The following is a 19,952-nucleotide window of genomic DNA, read 5'->3' as shown; positions in this document are numbered from 1 at the left end:
ACAATTGTATGATTTGTATCACTGCTGACACATCAGTTTGTAAGCAGTATGTCAGTGTTACAGCTGATTGAGAAAGAGGAGTTGATTATACCTACTTATATATTGTTGGGTAGTTTTATATGCAATAAGGTGTTTTATCATATTTTATAAGATCTGTATTTATATTTATTAATCTGCAAAGCTTCTAGTAGCTGTGTAGTACAAAGTATATTCCCCACTGAGATGTACTGGAGTGAAAAGATAAGGCATAAGAAGAAGTTACCCAAGTGAACAAGTACCTGTAAATTGTATTTAAGTACAGTATTTGAGTAACTATACTTAGAGTAGTTACTAGTAGCTTATAGTGGCCAATGTTACAACAAATGTAAGCTGACATTAGATGTCGCCACATTTGCTGGTAAGAAAACCATGATGCATGAGGATGTTGCCCCCTGTACTCTAGGGTATGTGGATGTGTAGACACAGTAAATAAGAACTATGTGAATTGTGTGCTCAGTGTCCAAGGATGTCTTACGTAAACAGGGTTCTAAGGTCTTACCAACCAGTCTGATGTACACAGAAGCACAGATGTTAGTGTGGTAGTTTTTCAGCAGACTGATATTTGTTAAGCATTATTTAATCAAGGTTACCACAGTGGATCATTGTGTGTAACAGTGCTGGGTTTTTCACATGTTGTGCATTCCATCTGCAATTATCGGCTACAGATGGAACACACAGCCTTCAGATTTCTGTGGGGGATTTAATCAGCTGATAGCAAAGTTTCCATACAGGTGTAAAAGCAGGTGTGGATACAACAGATTGGTGAAAAGCACCTGAGAGTCCTTAGCTCAGTGCAGAATGCTTCACTGGCATTTAAATCACATTTCAAACAAGCTATTTTGAATTCCAATTTCAAATACATTCATTTCAAATTAAATTTAGTGTTAATTTATGTTATGTGAGCTTACTGACTGATGGAATCAATAAATCATTGAGCACCATGCTGCTGAAAACAGACCTGGTTCTCAACACAACTAAAAAGAGCAAATTTTTACTTTCATATGAGACTCCCATCTGCCACTCCTGCCTCTCCTTCCATCTTTGTGCTTTGCATGCTGGACTGAGTATACAAATTCCAAAGGGACAGGAAATGTGCATTTCAAGGTCAGGGAAATATGAACATGTCCTTGTGCCCCTTGTGCTAGTCTCTGGAAGACAGAACCTTAAGGGACACTCCACTGATTTTACACACCAAGGTCAGTATATTGTTACTTTTTGCAGCTTTTTGGGGTCAGAATATCACAGTCTCTGTTGCTTGGATTTTGAAATGTCTCTTGCAAATCATCCAACTTTACAGAAGTGCAGTTACAAATCAATGGAGTATCCCTTCAAACTGTAACCAGCCCCTAATATGTGAATACTGTAAAACCTCAGTTTGTATAAGTCTAAAAGAGCGACACTTAAACTAATTCTTTGAAGGAGAGAAATACACAAATACACACACCAACAGTCCAAATATGAGCCGTCCTTGGCAGGGTGGCATTCATCACATATTCAGAAACACCTACAATTTGACTCCAAACAAGTTGACTCCCTCTCAGCAAAATGCAGTTTTCTCCACGGGAACATCAAGAGAACAGGGAGGGAGGGTACAATATTAGAACAGGCTGAGAATAGCCGAGCGGTTGGGGAGCAGCAGTCCATTAGCATAATAACTAATTATAACGTTCAACGCACAGACCTTGGGACCATCTTGGCCGATCTCTCCGGGCGGCCCCCGGGGCCCCTGGATTCCCTGGACAGAGAGAGATATTGGAGAAGAGAAGGAAAAGGAGAGGGAGGAGAGGGAAGGGGTGAGAGAGGAAGGGAATGAGAGGGAGAGAGAGAATGAGATGAAAGAGACAGACACAGTGCTTTGGGCTGAATGTGACAGAGTGCATGACGGCTTAGTCAGGAGGCACTGAGGGAGAAATGAGATGGCTCAGGTCCACACACACATACACATTCACATACAAACTGCACATCCTCATTTTGCACACTTGCACGTGCAAACACACACTGCATTTGCATATTCAACAAAGCATTCTGCTGTATCAAGAGCCCAGCTTGAAGCTGTGCATTAGCTGCTCTGTCTTCCCACATGCCTTCACCACAGAAAACACACACACATCTACTATCTAGTAATCTGATTGACTGTAAGGGAGAAACAGGTAGTATAAGCCTTTTGTCAACAAAAAAGCACAAAAGCTAAAAACATGATATTATTGTTCAAATAGGTGTATTTGTTGATTCAGCTTCCAGAAATATAAATATGAATACCAATCAATCCCAATTCTAAATGTCTAATATCATAAATATTTGTTATTCTAATGCCATGGAGTAATGCACATCCCAGTATTTCACTGGAAGAGTCAGTAAACCCGATATTGGCCAAAAAAAAAAAAAAAAAAAACCTACACACTGAATAGATGCTCCCAAAAAAAGTTGTGTTTTTGGTTTTGTAAGGGTAAACTTGGCAAGCCTGCTGCACCCCATTACTGCTGCTAAGCTAGGATGGGACAATCACTGTTGTCACACAGGGGAGCGGCTTACTGAATGAATAATGTGTGTGTAATGTAAGATGCATTTATTATACTCAGAGAATCTTTATTTTTGAGGTATTTGATTGCACCCTATAGATACTGAATACTGAATTAAAATGGAGTTTTATGTTGTAAACAATTAGACATGTTGACATAACTGACGGTAGAGCTCGACCTGAGGATCACATCTTGGTCGAATCAAGTGAAATCTACCGATGGATCTCCCTGGTCACATGTTGTGTACAATACATTGAAGACGTTAATGTTGGAAAGCTATAGGTGTAAATCTTTTTTGGAAGCATTTATTCAGTGTGTGGGAGCCCTTTGTCTTCAGCCATGACACAGTTTCACAATTTCAAAGTTATGGTTCGCTTTCAGTTAATGAAAGTGTTTACTGTTGTGGGAACACTGTGATAGTGATAGCACAGGGATATGAAGTACACCATTTCAAGCATTAAAAAACCAAAGCATATTGATTAACAAGGAGCAAAACCTGGAGTAGGAACGCTGGAAATGCCAGATTTGATTGGTATTGGCTGGGTCAAGTGACAATTAGTTTGACTTCTATGTATGTTTATTATCACACGATTGTATGTGGTTGCCTGGATACAAGGGGTGGCTTATACTACCTCCTCCTCCTGACTCTGTGTGTGTGTGTGAGTGTGTCACAGAAGTCAGAGGCCCACTGCAGGCGTAACGTCATAGCAATTCTCCCTTCTACTGACAAGAATAGAAAGAGGAGGATGAAGACTAAAACAAGAAGCTTGTGGTTATGAAAAGGTGACCTCTGTGCACTTGAATTTGTGCAGTAGAGTGCACCAGCCTCTAGCTGTTGTTCACAGGGCTTTCTGTGACACAGAGAAAGTATGAGCCAAATGCCGTCCAAAAAAAAGACCAAATTTGAATAGAAATAATTGCATTTTATGTATGTATTCAGTACAGTTTAAGTTTCATATGTTGGCTCAGGATACAGAAAAGTTACTGAAGCATTTTGTGCTTCATAGGTTTATTCAATGCACGTGTCCTTATTTATAATGGGTGATACACCATTAAATGTCTCTGCAATTCACTGAAACCATTTTTCCACCAATATCAGCACTGCCTATTTTTGACCACAAGAGGGCAGCAGAGCAATGAACATAGTGTCTAATCATCATCACAGAGGACTGTGTATTCACAATGCTCTATAGTAATTCCATCTGGCCGTGTGTAATCTTGTTTACCAGAGGGGGGTGCCCTTACTGTGTGTACAGCTGTAACCCCACACACACTTATCTGACTTCAGCTCCAAATTAACAGCCACTCACCACCTTAATGGCATTGCTAAATAAATCAAATGGCCTCATATGGTGCCCAGGCCAAATTAACGATCTCATTATGAGCCCACTGCAGAAATTCTAGTCTGGGAGATCAGAGCGTATTACTCAAAGATGAATGTGAAAACAGATAGACCTTTTCACCCACTTGTTAGGATACATCAGTAACCACTTGCAATATGCTTTAAATTTGTAGATCCCATGGACTAGGATCCCTTCTTCTAGGTTTCTTGTGGACCAGGTAAACTTTTACCAAATGTCCCTTTTCCACTGCCAGTTGGCAAAATAGTTTCTCCCAGCTCTGAATGCCAAATCCCATATGCACTGCAGTCCTTGTCATTACATTGCTAACTCTACTGATGGCCTAGGAAGGCTATAGAGACATGTCCTGCTATCTCCATGTTGCCAGCTGCTTCTTTCTCCCTGCCAGAAAAGAGCTTCATAGTGAGGGAGTAAAGGCCTTAGTGTGCTTTTTAAAAAAACTAGGTTGTAGGACATCTGAGTATGTCGAAGAGCAAAAGTGTTTGCAACTGTTCCAAATGGTTACATTTGAAGGTGAGGTAAAGGGTTTGTCATCATAGACTTAATCTGACTGCGTCCCACTGCCTCCCCAAACTCTCTCCAGGAATTCAGCATTTTGTGTTTATCTTTTTGATCTTAACACACTGAACTGTTCAAAGTGGGCATGTCCGTTTCAGAAAGTAAAAAAAAAAAAAAAAATCAGATTCCTCATTCATAAAGGGGGTTAAGGACACTCTTAGATTATCTGAAAAACACTTTTTTTTAGCATACTGAAGGGGAAGGGAAGGTACATGCTGTCCCTGAAACCTCCAACCCACCACTGTGCAGGTGCCCTGACAAACCAGCAGGTTTCACAAGTGCAGCAACAAGGAAGATGAACCCCTGCATGCTTTGTTCCTGCAGACACAGTCGGCTGTGTTTGCTGAAACACAATTTGGTACCAATACTGGGAATCAAACCCCAGGTCTCTGCAGTGGTGCTCTCTGTTCAAGTTCAAACCTAATTCAAACCATATGCTGAATTGGCTACTGAAATAAGTTTAAAAGTCTTTGAGCCAGCAGCCATGAGGGTCACTGAGACAGTCATGGAGCCATGTGACAATGAAAAAAATACACAAAATGCCTTTATACTGTAGTTAAAGGCCCCCCCTTTACATTAACTTTCTTGAATTTTACTGTAAATAAGTGTTATCATGCAAGTGTTGTCTTGAGAAGAATCTTTTCAGCATCTTGATGTTACAAGCCAGTGTTACCTTGATGCCAGGTAGTCCCTGTGGCCCAGGCAACCCTCTCTCTCCCTAAAAAAAGACATACAATAACACAAATAATGAACCGATGCAGGATGACTTTAAGTCACCAACGACATTGTGAAGTTATTGTCATGTCAGATTTTACCAGAGGTCCCTTTGGGCCCACTTCGCCAGGAGGTCCCTGGACACCCTGTGGGCAACATAGAGAGATAAAGACAAGATTATATAATGTTGCATCAAGTTTTAGTTCAGTGAGATTTCTGGACTAAACTTTTGAATACACTTGTAATATGCCACATTACAATTCAAACATCAAAATGATTTAGGGCCAGGACAGTAACCAGTAGACCAATATGTCCCCAGTCCAGTGGACCTGTCTAGCTGATTTCATATTGTTCTGCCATAATACTGAGGCTGTTTTTGAATGTGCATTCACTGTCTGAGTGTGTTCACAATAAATAAGAAGCTACAGTCAGCAGTTAATTAGCTTAGCTCAGCATACAGACTGGAAACTGGACTGGATAAACAGTTAGCCTGGCTCTGTCCAAAGAAACAATAACCGTGCACCAGCACCTCCAAAACTAACCAGCCAATACACTGTATCTGGTTTGTTGTTGTTGTTTTTGTTTTTCTTTGCTTTGGACTGTTGCTCAGACAAAACGTGTGATTGAGCAGGCCTTTGGAGTAATACAAACAATTTGGAGAGGGGTTCTGTTAAAACCCTGGAAGTGGAAAGACTCCTTTGTTCTGTGGTCACTCTTACTTTGTGCCCTCTTGTAGGAGATACCATTGAGGAAGACCCTCTGCCAGAGGACCTTGGTCCTTCAGAGGCACCAAGATCCTGTAGCTCAGAGAAGCAGTAGTTCCAGACTGTCTGCAGCTGAGAGAACATAATTCTGCAGCCTTGTAAACTGTGTATATAGTTTTGTTTGTCTGTATGTTTTTTTTTTAATATTTCATATTGTGCAGTAAATGAAAACGAAGACATTTTGTTTACATGCCATGGAACAAAGAATTGGAACGAAAGACTTTTCCACTCCACTGAAGCAAAAACGTTGATTAAAATGAAAACGTTAGGACACTACTACACGAGCCCAGATAAACTAAATGGCATACAAAAACTGAAAACTAAATCAGGTATGCTTTTCATTGGAATTTAGAATTTGAGTCAGAAAAGTATTATTCTGCATTATTTTAGCATCAGTGTCAGTGAGACATGAGGAATTGGCTTTAACACAGTTTAACGGTTCTCCGTGGGCTCAGTTTCAGCATCATTCTTTGATGTACTGACCTCAGACCAGTGCTTACAAACAAGAGTTTGCTGCATTCTGCACTGTGGTCTCTTAAAACGCTGTTAGTGCTGTTTGAAAGTCAGTGGAAAAAGAGAAAAAGTGGGACCAAGGATGTTTTGTCTCATCTGAATGTCCTGCTGTAGCTTCAGCCGTTGTTCTGCTACATCAGGACAATACAGCATAACACAGCACCAACGTGCAATGCCAAGACCAAGAGTAAAAAATAGGCTGCATTAAAACTGCTCCCAACAAGTACAAGTTACTCAAAATTTACTTATGGAGTAAATGTAACTTGTTACTACAGCACGGATCGTGTGTGTATGTGCGTGTGTGAGTGTGTGAGCAAGTTTTCACCCTGGACTTCCTTCAGGAAGAAGTGAGTGCTGTTACACTGTGTTCTCATGAGGAAATGAGCTCCACTGTTCACACAAAAAGATGCAGCAGGAGAACAGAGCGGGCCAGGCTGCTGGCTCTGACACAACAACTTCTCAAAACTCACTGTTCAATTGTTGTTGTTGTTTTGTTTTGTTTTTTTTAAATCAGAGAGACCACTGTGTTCCCAGTCTGTCTCTCTGCCCATTAGCACTGCAGTCTTTTTCATTTTTACCTTTGGCAAAGACTTTTATACCGTCAAAGCACTAACAGGATGTTATCACTATATCATCACATGTGGTGCCTGCTCCCACTAGCACTCTTTCACAAGGTGTCTACACTCTACATTCCAATCTCCATTCAAGGTTTCTTGCTCATTCTGGGGCTTCAGACCACATCACACAATCTTCTCGATCAAGTTTGCTCTGTTGTCATGTAACTGTATGTTCAAACCTTCCATTATTGTCAACACTTCTAGGACTCATCAATGTTAGCTTAAAGGTTTAACTTGACAACTCATAGACATGACCATAGAAAAAGAAGTTGAACAAAACAGTCACACCTCAAAGTCCACTTACTCACTTAATTTTGTTAATGCAGCCTGTGTGATATGGTTGAAAGCTCCAGAACAAATGAGCAAGTGGACCTTGAATGTATGCGGTTTTATAAACTGCTGTACCCTATATCACAAATGAGCTGTCAAACTCAGATATGGTTCAGTTGTAACCAATACAGGTGTCTACATGAGCCTGTAACTGTTCAAGCTTCAGCACTCTTGTATATGTTACTGTAACTCCTTCACACACGTATACCCAAGGCCTCATTTAAAACCTATGGATAAAGTATTACACTACTTTAATCATTCCATTCTTCCATGATTATCCTGGAAAGTATTACATGTAACAGAAATTATGTTTCTATACAACTAAACTGCAACAGCAAACACATTCTGTATGAAACATAATTGCAATTACATTTTCTATTAACATAATGATGTTGTTAATTTACTAAACAAACAGTTCACTGAAATGTTCACAGAGAACATATTTGTTTTCCAATCTCACAGCACAATATCCACTTGTAGTGACTACAGCTTAAACTTTTAATGGTTTGGTTTAGGCACTCACTTGGATAAGGTTAGGGAAAGATTGTGGTCAGGTTTAATAGAGAAAAAGTTCACAGTGACCTCAGGCACAATGTGTTTATTTACATTTGACAAAACCACAAACTTTCCCTAACCTTAACCAGAGTGCTTTTGGTTCCTAAAGTGAACCAGAGTCATAAATGTATTTGCTGTTGCAGGTCATTTGTATAGAAACATAAATTTTAGGAAACACGGTGGTCCCTGAGGAAACACTGTTTCACAGAAGGTATTTATAGTGGTGTTTTGTACAAATGTTTCTTTGTCAAAGCACTCAATCCTCATCCCAATTAGAGCTGCTCAATCAATAATGTTACATTAACAGTGGACAGATGTGTGATGTGAAACAGGTCAATATCATTGCAGCATCCCTGGATTCTGCAGTTCCTCTCAGCTCTGTAGAGCATCTTAAAAGATATTCAGCTTTTTTTTTTTTGTTTTGTTTTACTGCCCACAGCTTTACTGTCATGATTAAAGTCTCACTTTTCACTTCATCATCCTTGTTTCCAGCTGCAGTGGGCAGCTGTGTTCAGAGAAAAGCTCTGACAAACCCACTGTATACTGCCTGTTCAGCACCAAACAGCAGGCAGACAAGGTTAGCCACTAGACCGTAAACACAGTGAAGCATTTAGCAGCTAAAGTGGCAGATATTTACAGCTAATGCTGATCTGTGTCTGCTGGATGAGTAAATATTAAGCTGTTAGCTCACAGGTTAGCCATATTTCTTTAATTAACTGATATTGTGCTTATACCCATGTGGCCAAAAATCAATAGACGCAGGTCTAAGGTCCATTGCCCTATAGTTACCATAGTCCAGGGGAAATCGATATGTGCCTCCTCCATTCCAAGACAAGCTTTCAGAGGGTATACATTTCTAAAAACAAAACACAACTGAGTGCATTTTTTTGTGGTTTCTGCTGCAGGGAATACCATACAGGTTTCATAACACAATCATTTATTTGAACTTTAATTCAATTTAATTCAAAACTAATTTTAAATTTAATTAATGTGATATTAGGATTTTTATTTAGATTTTTTTCTGGTGCACAAATTCTAAATAAAAACCAGTGGATAAATGTCCTATTCCAGATAGGAATATCATTGTAACAGGATGATCTATGATAAATACTCAATTTTTGTCATGGACAATAGAACCCAACAATTTGGGAAACTGTCATGTAAACCTGAGAGATGACCAGGTAAATATGAATAGGGGTTACAGTATGCAGTGTCTTGTCATGCCATGTCATATCTGTCAGATATAAGCTTGTGATTTATGAGTGGTTAAAGGCTTTGGAAAGGCAGCTCTATTGAAGCATCTACTCTCCACCTGTTATGCAAACACTCCATACTGGAGGATCAAAGTGCTTTGGATTCAGACTACGTGAACCTGCACTGATGGTTCCATTACAGATAAGTCTGCTGTGTGTGTATGTGTGATAAAGTAAACGAAGTGTAATCCCTAGGGTTTAAAGTAGGTCTGATGGATTCGGATATCAGCAGGTGTCTGACATGGTGGCTTTACTGTGGTAACAACACCGGGGCTGTTTAGCATCAAAAAGACATCCTGTGTGCTCTCTGCTGTCCTCTCCTAATCTTTCTATCTTGAAAAGATTTGGTCAATGTCATATTTCAGAGTCTGATCAAACAAATAGAATCTAATTTAATTAAAATGGTTTGTCAGATCATGGATGAGGGAAATGTGGAATTAAAAATATGCAAATATGAGATGAAATATGAAATGCATCAGTTTTTCTGATTATAACACGAGCACCAATGAGGGTGATACCAAATATTTTACCTAGAAAAAAATGTACAAACACATTATACTGAAGCGGGCCCTGCATCATAACATTTGTGTTGCTCATCCATCTCTCAGCAGGGTACCCGCAAGTCTCTAGATGGGTGAGGATATATGATCTGTCTTTAGCAGATTGTGGTTATCGACACATCATCATATCTTCAACCTGAGGTGAGCAGAGGGCAGAGCAGAGAAGGGTACGACGACAGACGAACTAAGAGGCCAGGGAGAGGAAACAGTAACATAGAAGACCAAATGCTTTAACTAACCTGAATATTTTGGACTGAACAACAGTGTTCAGGACTGCCAGAACAGATCAGAGTCCAGTCTTGGTAAAGCAACAAGTGGATGATGAGTATCATCCACAGGCAGAATGTTTGAACAAACAACTATTTTTTAGTATGTTTATAGAGCTGCTAAATCATGTATGATTTGAGTCTGAGAAACAATGGCAAACTTGTGCTATAGCCTTGCCTTTGATGTTATAACATCATTAACTGGACACTGATTTCATTGGTCAGACGTGCATTTCTGACACCAGAATTCTGGAGGGAACAACACAGCTCTGAAAGTTTTTCCATTGCACAAAGTTGCATCTTTAGTGCACGAGGAGCAATAGCTTTTAAAGAGAAAACCCTGTTTATTATATTTATAGATGTTCCAGGTGGCTACTTTCTCTGTTTTTGTTAGGTCCAACTGTAAGGCAAGCACTTGAAATGATTCATTTAATTATTATTTTTTCTTTAGTATAATGGGCTCACATATCTTGTTCCAACATATCATGTTGGGCATGAGTCTTTGCTGTTTCCCAGAGTCTCTACAATGGATGCAGTGAGCACAAATTTAGCATGACCAAGTGAGTCACAATAGCCACATTCATGGGGAAATATGTGCATAAAATGACCAGGAAATTATTCTTTAAGTAGTTAAGTACAAAGATTTGATGATCTGTTTGATTTTGTATGTATATCTCACATGACTGGCTGTGTAAATACTTTTTGTCCAACATTTTGGGAAATGTGTCCCTGAAGCATGGCAACCATCTCTCCCTTATCTTAACCAACTTGTTCCAAACAAGTTGACTCACCTGAACCTTTACTAAACTAATACTTCACATGTGTACAGAAAGTTTTTTAACCCTTTCAGGTTTTCCACATTTTCTCATCAACCTATTCCAAATTCCCTGCAATGACAAACCAAAAATAAGTTTTGTACATTTATTCAAAATAAAATACTCAAATATCCTATTTACATAAATATATAGACTCTTTGCTTTGGCGCTCACAGTTTAGCTCTGGTGCTTCCTGCTTCTATTAGTGGTCCTTGAGATGTGAGAGTTAAAACCAAGCCATGAGGTTTGGGGCACAGATCTGTGGAAGGATGTGAGAAAACTTCTGCAGCATTGAAAATGCCCAAGAGCACGGTAGCCTCCATCATTCTTAAATAGAGGAAGTTTGTTACTACCAACTCTCTTCCTAAATCTGGCTGTCGAACTTTACAAATAGACAACCATCAGTGCACTACCCATGAGGCCTTTATGGTAGAGGCCAGATGGAAGCCATTCCTCTCTACAAAAGCAGGAGGGGCTTTGAGAAAATCCCTGTGAAAGTCCTGTGGCTGCACCAGAGTTCAGACCTGAACCTAACTGAGCATCTCTTGAGAGACCGGAAAATGGCTGTGCACAGGCACTCCCCATACAACCTTGCTGTGCTTGAATGATTCTGCCAAGAAGAATAGGAGAAACTCTGAAGCTTGTAGGATCATTCCCAAGAAGACCTAAGACTGTCATTGCTGCCAAAGGCGCTTCAACCAAGTGCTACTGTATTGTGTTTAAGGAATCTATTTTTAGATGAGTCTAAAACCTAAAGGATCTGTAAACTTTCCAGATGCCCTGTATATTATAATATTCAAAACTTGGCATAAACTATTCTGCAGATACATACATAGTGGTAGGTGAGCTTGCTCCTAGATTCATATGTAATACATGTAAGCACTGTTTGCCAGTTTGTGTCTCACTTTGTACAATAATCAAACAGCATGAAATGAACATGGAGACGGTTTAATGCAGCTTCAGTTACAAGGCAATTACAACTGTGAGAGTGTAGCATTGTAAAACTATTCACAGTAATAAAACCTGCATTCATAGTTTTTGTTTCTTCGCGTTCCATGTAAACATCAACTTGATTAAGAAGGGAGCGTTTTGTTTTGGGATACAGTGGAGAGCTGCTCTGCACGCAACACTGTGTGCTACTGTGAACTGACAAAGACAGATATCCACAACACAGCAAAATGTGTGTGTGTGGTGTGTGTGTGTGTGTGTGTGTATGTATGTATATGTTTGTTTGTTTGTGCTTTCCTCCACATACTGCCCCCCATAAAGTGTGAGTATGTGGTTGTGGGGTGTGACAGTGGTGAGTTTACCAGTCTGACTGTTGCAGACATAGGATGTAAAAGTGTTTATATTTAAAGAACATAAACAGTTATGTTGCACCAGAGCCTTTTAGCTGGAGACTTGAAGTAATAAATGGTAACTTATGAATAAACCTGTGTTTTATTCTACTTCTATCACTGCCTGACATAAAAAGCTATTCATCCTGAATAGCCAGAAAAAAGTAGCCATATGCAAAGTTAATTTATATCTACTATAGACTTCTGTACCTACAGTATACTACTCTAAACATATCACCTGTGAGTTGCATTCACAATAGAGCAGGCCTAATGCTGCCTGGTTTAATGTTTAACACACCAGATGAATATAGGAGAATGGCTGTAAACCAGTAACCCCAGTATTAAAGATAAATGTGTTCAACCGTCACTCACTAAGTTTCACCACTGCACATTCACTGCACTTTAAGCCACTTTACTTCTAGCAACAGTGTGGAAGGTTGTATTTTGTACATACAGAAAATTGCTAATTATATATATGTATAGCTGTGTGTGAGAATAATTTATAGCATACATGTGTTTGCTGCTCCCCTCTGAATGTAGCCTGTATAGAAGGCAGACACATTTAGGTTTGTGTTTGTGTTTAATCTTTGCCATAATGTACAGCACTGATTTAAAGAGCGTGTTTAATAAGTGACCTTAAAAGACTCCCTTAGGAATTTACAATTGTTCTTCCATAAAGTTGGAGAAATTTGAAAAAGGATCAAAATCAGTGCAGTAGAGGAAAGAGGATATTCTGACTTTTAATCACTGAAATATATCAAGTTAAAAAACACTAGATCTTACCAGTACTTTCTCAATAACACAAGCCTGGCTGACTGGTAAGTGCCCACATATTTCAACCTCCACACCTGCTGTTTGTAACGGATGTTTTTTTCTGTTATAAATATGTAGTCTCTGATGCCAAGCTGAGATAACCTTTCATGAATGTATTTCCTCACATTTGACAAAGCTCATTCAGTACCACAAAAGACATTACAGAACTGAGTAATGCTCCTTGTAACCAGTAAATTAAATCTGGCAATTAAAAATGGTGGAGTAAGTTCCCCTCAAATATAGTCACCTCACAGAAATCAGCAACTCTAATTTACAGGTAGAAAAAATCCTCCAGTTCTTAAAAAGTGGTTGTTGTTACCACAGTGACTGCCCCAGGAGACTGTCATTTGGAGCTATTGTTAGTTTTCAGAGAGTTGCAAATTACAAATCATGAGTCTTTATGAGTCTTTTAATACAGAATGTGTTGGAAACAGATACTTTTAGAATAAATTCTTCTTTTGTTGTGCTAGTTTGCATTACTGCAGTGCAATGTCTTCTATATAAAGAAACCTGCACCAACCTGATATTGTTTCATTTTTCCAAATTCATTTTTTTTCAACAGTTAATTGAACCTGACTGCTGATGCTCAAAGAAAAAGAGAATTAGGACAGCTTTGTGTCTGTTCTGTGTGCATTTGTGCGTTGTGAGCAAGTGTGTGTGTGTGTGTGTGTGTGTGCGTGTGCGTGTGCGTGCGCACGCGCGTGTGTGCGCGTGTGAGTTTACTAGCACACAGCAGTGTGTAAAAGCAGCAATGAATCTCAGCTCTCATGTTTATGTCCTGATTATTCTTCCCTTCAAATCTTTATGGGACCACTTAAAAACTAGTTGCTTGTTATATCCACAGAATCCTGAGTTAGCAAGAATTTTGTTTTCTAAGCAGTCTCTGCATTCATCAGAAGCTGCAACACTGTCAATTGTCTTCTAATAATTTGTATTAATACATTTATCTTTTTCTAACCATTGTGGTTGCTGTATATTCATTACAGAGTAGTGTTTTAGCTTTAATATTAAATAACTGGCAGATATGACATGCTTACACTGTCAAATCAATCCACACTGTAAGCAGTATCAACTTACCGGGGCACCTTGAGCTCCAGCAGCTCCAGCTGACCCAGGATCTCCTTTCTCTCCCTGAGGGGACACAACAGACATATCAGAACCTTCCTCTTTACATGCGGTGTTTGAATAAGGCCCACTTAGTTCCACAGGGTAGCATTAGTTGTATAGTATCTATCATCTTGATCATGAGTCACACCTCCCAATAACCACTGAATAGACTGCCATGAAATTTGGTTCAGACATCCATGACATCTCAGGATGATCTTTACTAACTTTGGTGAATCATCTAGTGCCACCATCAGGTTAAAACTTGAATTTGTCCAATACATTGGGTTGTGACTAGTTAACAAAGTTTAGCATATTAACATGCTAAATTACAATGGTGAGCATGTTAGCATGCTGATGCTGGCATTTAGCTTAAACCACCTTGTGCTGTCTTATGGAGTTGCTTGTGTGGCCATAGACTCTTTTTAAACCTGATATATGCTGTGCCATTAAATGAATCACTGAATGAAAAAGGTTCGGGTCATCACATGACCTGAGTGTTTTCATTTGCTGATGAAAAAACAAAAAATGGAAATGTGGTTGAAAGCTCTGAAAAGCTAGTACGGTCAACTTTTTTACTATTACTTTGCCACACATTAATTCCTAAGTCAAGAATTAGTTAGGCTGTTCCACTTTCAAAATTAAAATGTTCAGACATAAACCTAATAATGTTTGGCCTTATGACTTTTCAATCTCTGACCTGTCATCTATTACTCCAGGGAAAGCAATGGTTTAGCTTTATGCATTACATTACAAAAAAGTTTGCTATTTATGCTTAACACTTCTGTGAAAGTCTGTTCAATCTGTGCAATTTGAATTTAAAGGGAAAGTTTGGATTTGGCATGTTATGAGTCATTCTCAGTAGTAGTACAGTATTGACGCATGGGCAGCTTGTGGTGTGGCGAGTCCTGTGGTCAGAGATCTTGCAGCAAACCGACAGCTTGTTAAAATAAAAAAAAAACAGCTCCAAACAAACACATTTTAAGCCACAACACAACATGCAAATACTGTTTTAACCATCCGCAAGACCTCTCTGCACTGTTAAACTATGTTTGTTGAATGTATTACAATGCCAGTGGTATGAGAGCAGGTTCCAGTAGATACCACTGCAATACACTGGCACTGGCAATGAGCATGTGAAACAAGCTGTAAAACATCTTAACTGGTACTTCAGACCATTCATTAGTCAAGTTACATGACATTCTCTGTACAGCTCTGACACTTCTGCTTACTCTTCCCATGTACGCAAAAAGAATCCCTCACATTACAGACGTATCAACATGACATTGCTGTTGTCCCAACATAGACAACACTTCATATAAATATGAAATTTGCTCTGGCTTTTGTAGCATCAAAAGTAATCAAACACACCAATCTTTCCTGTTTTGGTGCATAATGATTTCTTAAAACAGATGGTCACTGTAGTTTTTATCAAACATGACTTTAATATTATGAAATAGTCCATTTGTTAGGGACTATCAGAATGAAAGGGATTACACCAAGCATGAATGATCTTTTCAACATCTTCAATTTAATTTCAGACATATGTCTCATGTGCACCAAACATGATGGGTACAACCCTCATCAGTTGAAGAGCAAAAGAAAGAAGGAAATAGGACATTACAACTAAATTACAGGCCTGAGACTTAATGACAGATTTGACTGAAGATACATTAGTTAATGATGCTAACTGCAGTAGTCATCCCCACAGCAGCCTCAGGTGTCAGGTTTCATTCAGGACTGTAAAGGCTCAAATGTATTCAGATGTGACCTGTCTTCATAGCTGAATACTAAGTGAGGGTGTAGTCTTCTTTCAACATGCCACATACTATATCAAATGTTCCCTATTATGGTTCATAGCATGTCTAATGGTCTTAAGACTGGTGTCAGACACTTCCCTGTCTTAACCACAACAGATATTAACTTGCTTAAACATGAAAACAGACATGTTTTCTCTACATGGCCTGCTGCTTATTTAGCCATGCTATTGGTGTGGCTCAGGGGATGACAGTGTTGGTTGTTTGATTAGTCGGTCCAACTTTTTGGACCAGATTGACAAATTTGTACAGCTGATGGTTGGGTTGTTATGAAATTTAGTACAGATATTTATAGTACCGAGAGGGACTTTGGTGATTCTCTGACTTTTCATCTACTGCCATCATCAGGTCATTGTCCAATACTGTGGTTTATCACCAGATATCTGCAGAACTAATCATTTCCACCAGCCACAGCCATACTTTGTGCTAGCTAGAAAAATTTAGCATGCTAACCTGATAAACTAAGATGGTAGCCATGATGGTCACCTCTCCCTTCCTGCTCTCCTCACCACATCTCTACTGCTCCCTTGACAGATCCTGGCTGCTATTTAGAGGCTCTATCCCTGTCCAACTGACCGGGTCAAAGTTTAAGTCTTAATCAGTCTTCACTTAGACTTAGACGACTTTATTGATCCTTTGGATGACTTCGGAAATTACGTTCAGCAGCAAATACAGCAGAAGATGTAAATAAAAAGAAATAGAAAGAATATAAATAGAATTGATTGAGGTGATTCACACAAATGTATAAGATAAGTAACTGGTCAATTTGGTGAATTCTCAATATAGATGAAAATATGTTCATGCTTTAACACTATCAGACAAGCATGCAATATAATTAAGACATTTCTTGGTGTGCATAGTCCTATAGTCTTTTATTTGGTTCATCTAAAACAAAATCATGTAAGATAAATTTAAGTTGACTGGTTTTTGACCTGGTTTTCATCCCATTTACCTGCTTTAAACTCAACCTGAACCTCTTAACCTGGACGCATCTATCATCTAACTTTAGTCCTGGTTCAGGGCAGCATTTCAAGTATGACACCATGAGATATAAAGCACTTCCCCTGTGTTTGAGCTTTCTGCAGACACAGAGGTTACCAGGTCTCACCAACATATATTTTAAGTGCAGTGCCCGGCATGTTGGCAGTGAGGAAACAACTGAATTAGCTCTTCACTGGATCTGTTTTCTTTTGAAGTGTCTCGCCACACTACACACATAAACCCGTAAGAGCAGCAGACCTCATAATTACACAGCCAAGACGCCCACCACAGCCCAATAAATGACAAGATGACATAAATCTCTGGATGTCTAGAACAAGAGAAAATAGACAAGTGCTCTGACACTGTCCTTTCATGTAAGCAGAGTAATCTGCCACTTCACCCTGCCACATATTGTTAAAGACTAAAAAGACAGTGACTGCTTGATGTCTTTAAGCTGAACTATACTTGGATAAATTCAAGTTGAAGATCTGAAAGAAAAGTAAATAAAAGATAAAGACGCCAAGCTGACAAATACAAGAACACACAACAGAGTCTATCTCTGACCAGATCCTTTTATAACAGAGGATCAAACTAAACAGCAGATTGTTCACTCTGGGCTGGGAGTGAGTAGCTGCCCCGAGTGTATGACTTCAAGTATCTCTGGCAAGGCTGGCTCATAACTGAGGGTATGACTGAACATCAGACTGACAGGCTGGCGCTTTAGCAGGTATTAAGGAAATGTACCTGACTGCTGTGGTGAAAAGGAAGTAGAGCCTGAAGCTGAAGCTCTTGATTTAATGGTCAATCTATGTTCCAACCCTCACCAGTAGTCCTGAGTTTGACTTTGGTTTGCAGGATAGCTGTGTTGATGGGATCTAGTTGACGCGGTTTGGGCATCTGATAAGGCATCTCCCTTAAATGGTTTTCTGGGCATAACCAAATGGGAGGAGACCCCAGAGAAGATCCTAAAGACCCATCTGGCTTGGGAACGCCTTGAGATCCCCCAGGAAGGAGCTGAAAGATGTGGCTTGGGAGATGTCTCTGGGAAGTCTTAAATGCTGATATCAAATGTCTCCCTATTCATACAGAGAGAGCATACCTAGAGACTGTACTTGTTGTACATGTCTGGTAATACAAGACGCTGCCTACAATGAGATAGAATGTTAAGTATCTAAAATCTTTGGTCTCAAATATTTGTCAATCATAATCAGGCAGAACAGCTGCTATCTTATCATACAGGCTCCTCACTTTCCTAGTTGCTACACGCAATACAGAAAGGTTGACATGTCTTGAATGATTAAATGGTTGGTTCACTCATGTGTCTCAATTTGCTACTGTCCACCTAAGAAACAGTCCCTATAACAGCTATTGACAGTGTGTTCATGCATTATACAGGGTTGCAGGGACACTGTTTCTGAAAAGAAATACTGCCGCTGCAGCAATCACAGAGACAAATCTCTGTAAAAATAAAACCAGAGCTATTTGCATTTCTAGATACCACCAGAGCTAAATATATCTATTTGCAATTTGGGTAACCTGACTCTTTAACTGGGCTAATGTTCATTTGAAAAATTGATCACATTGATTGTCGTCAGCTGACTACTAACATTTAATTATATTCCTGCTATACTGGGCCATTATAACACTTCTCACTGTTATACTGCTGCACTCTATTACTCTTCCTCTACCACCCAAATCTCCTTAGTTGCTAATCTTTTGTATTTTAATTTATTTAGTATTAATTGTTCTGTTGATCCATCTGCAAATAAATAAACAAAATAAAATGAAAAAAATCCAGACATACTGTAAGTGTGATGGAACTAAAATGAAAATATCAATGGACAACACAGACCATATATTTTCCTACCCCGTACTTGTTATACCATGTTCCTTTCCTGCTCTATAGAATTTTTAGAAAACCTGCCAGCTGCCACAAGACCGCCTGTCCACCCTACATGACAAAAATAGATGAAAAAAAGCAGACTGTCAGCAAGTGCAGGGTTGGCTGATTAATGCTAACCTCAAATGATGTCACTTTAATCCAAGAAACATGTTTGTGCACTCTACCATTAAAAATAGCATACCCTGTGTGTGTGTGTGTGTGTGTGTTTAGGGGAGGGGGGTTCAGTATGTGCCTCCACAATCACCGTGATTAATCACCTCATTAAAAACCTTAATGTATGATGGTACAGCTATTATATTTCTTTGCTATAATGCATTGTTCTGGAGATATTTTATGGATAAGTGAAGTGGGACGGGTTACTTTAAGCATACAGGCTTCTGCTAGAAAAAGTCCCTTTTATTTTCTTGCTTGGACAATTTTAGGTGATTGACAGTTGGACCAGCTCAATGGTAGAGGCACTCCTGATTGACTCACTGGCATAAAAGAGACTCAACCGTGTTCAGAAATATCTATATCTTTGATTTGGAAAAAAGTTTTTAAAAAAAGCAGCAAGCACTTATAAACTAAACTTTTTTCATAGGAAAAAACTGTCAAAAACTGTCTATTTTTTAATTCATTCATTGACTAAGTTTCTGTTTTCTGTTCATACAGTTTTCTTATCTGTTGCATTCAGTTTGAGCATTCAGTTTATTCATCTATATGTGTGGTGTACCACATCAGTATTTTCTTTCTCAACCACGTGACCTCCGGGGGGCTCTGTACATCTGTACTTGTGGTGAACAACTGATGATTTGGAGGTCTAACAGCCTGAGGGACGGGGAAGCTGTAACTTACACATGTAGTTAGGAGGTCTCTGAACTTGCTACTACTTACTAAATTACAAGCACAGGAGTTAAAAATAAACTCAAACCCACAGTGGCCTCTTTATAGTTTGTATACAAAGACTATTGTCATATGTTTGCTTATTTAAGCAGCATAATTTAAAGCATCCAACTACTCCTTTACACTTGAAAACACACTTCTGCTTAATAATTCTTGTTTTTTAAAAGAACAAATGAGAGAAAATTCCCATTTCACTAAGACGTCTTTCCATATATCTTCTTACAGGTAACAGTTAAACTATTAGTAATTAC

At 39.1% G+C, this 19,952-nt stretch overlaps 1 protein-coding gene across 1 annotated transcript in view; it reads right to left on the bottom strand.

Moving 5' to 3' along the window:
• Positions 1–19,952, bottom strand: part of si:dkey-225n22.4 (collagen alpha-1(XXI) chain) — a 61,638-nt gene that overhangs the window by 20,067 nt on the left and 21,619 nt on the right. The window contains exons 19-22 of the mRNA XM_018673613.2: positions 14,092–14,145; positions 5,293–5,337; positions 5,151–5,195; positions 1,721–1,774 (exon numbers count right to left, since the gene is read on the bottom strand). Of these exons, the coding sequence (XP_018529129.2) occupies positions 1,721–1,774; positions 5,151–5,195; positions 5,293–5,337; positions 14,092–14,145 (198 nt within the window). The remainder of the gene's footprint in view (positions 1–1,720; positions 1,775–5,150; positions 5,196–5,292; positions 5,338–14,091; positions 14,146–19,952) is intronic.

Source organism: Lates calcarifer, linkage group LG24, assembly GCF_001640805.2.
Source record: "Lates calcarifer isolate ASB-BC8 linkage group LG24, TLL_Latcal_v3, whole genome shotgun sequence".
In the NCBI taxonomy this organism is placed as follows: domain Eukaryota; kingdom Metazoa; phylum Chordata; class Actinopteri; family Centropomidae; genus Lates; species Lates calcarifer.
This window is presented reverse-complemented; position numbering and strand designations above follow the sequence as displayed.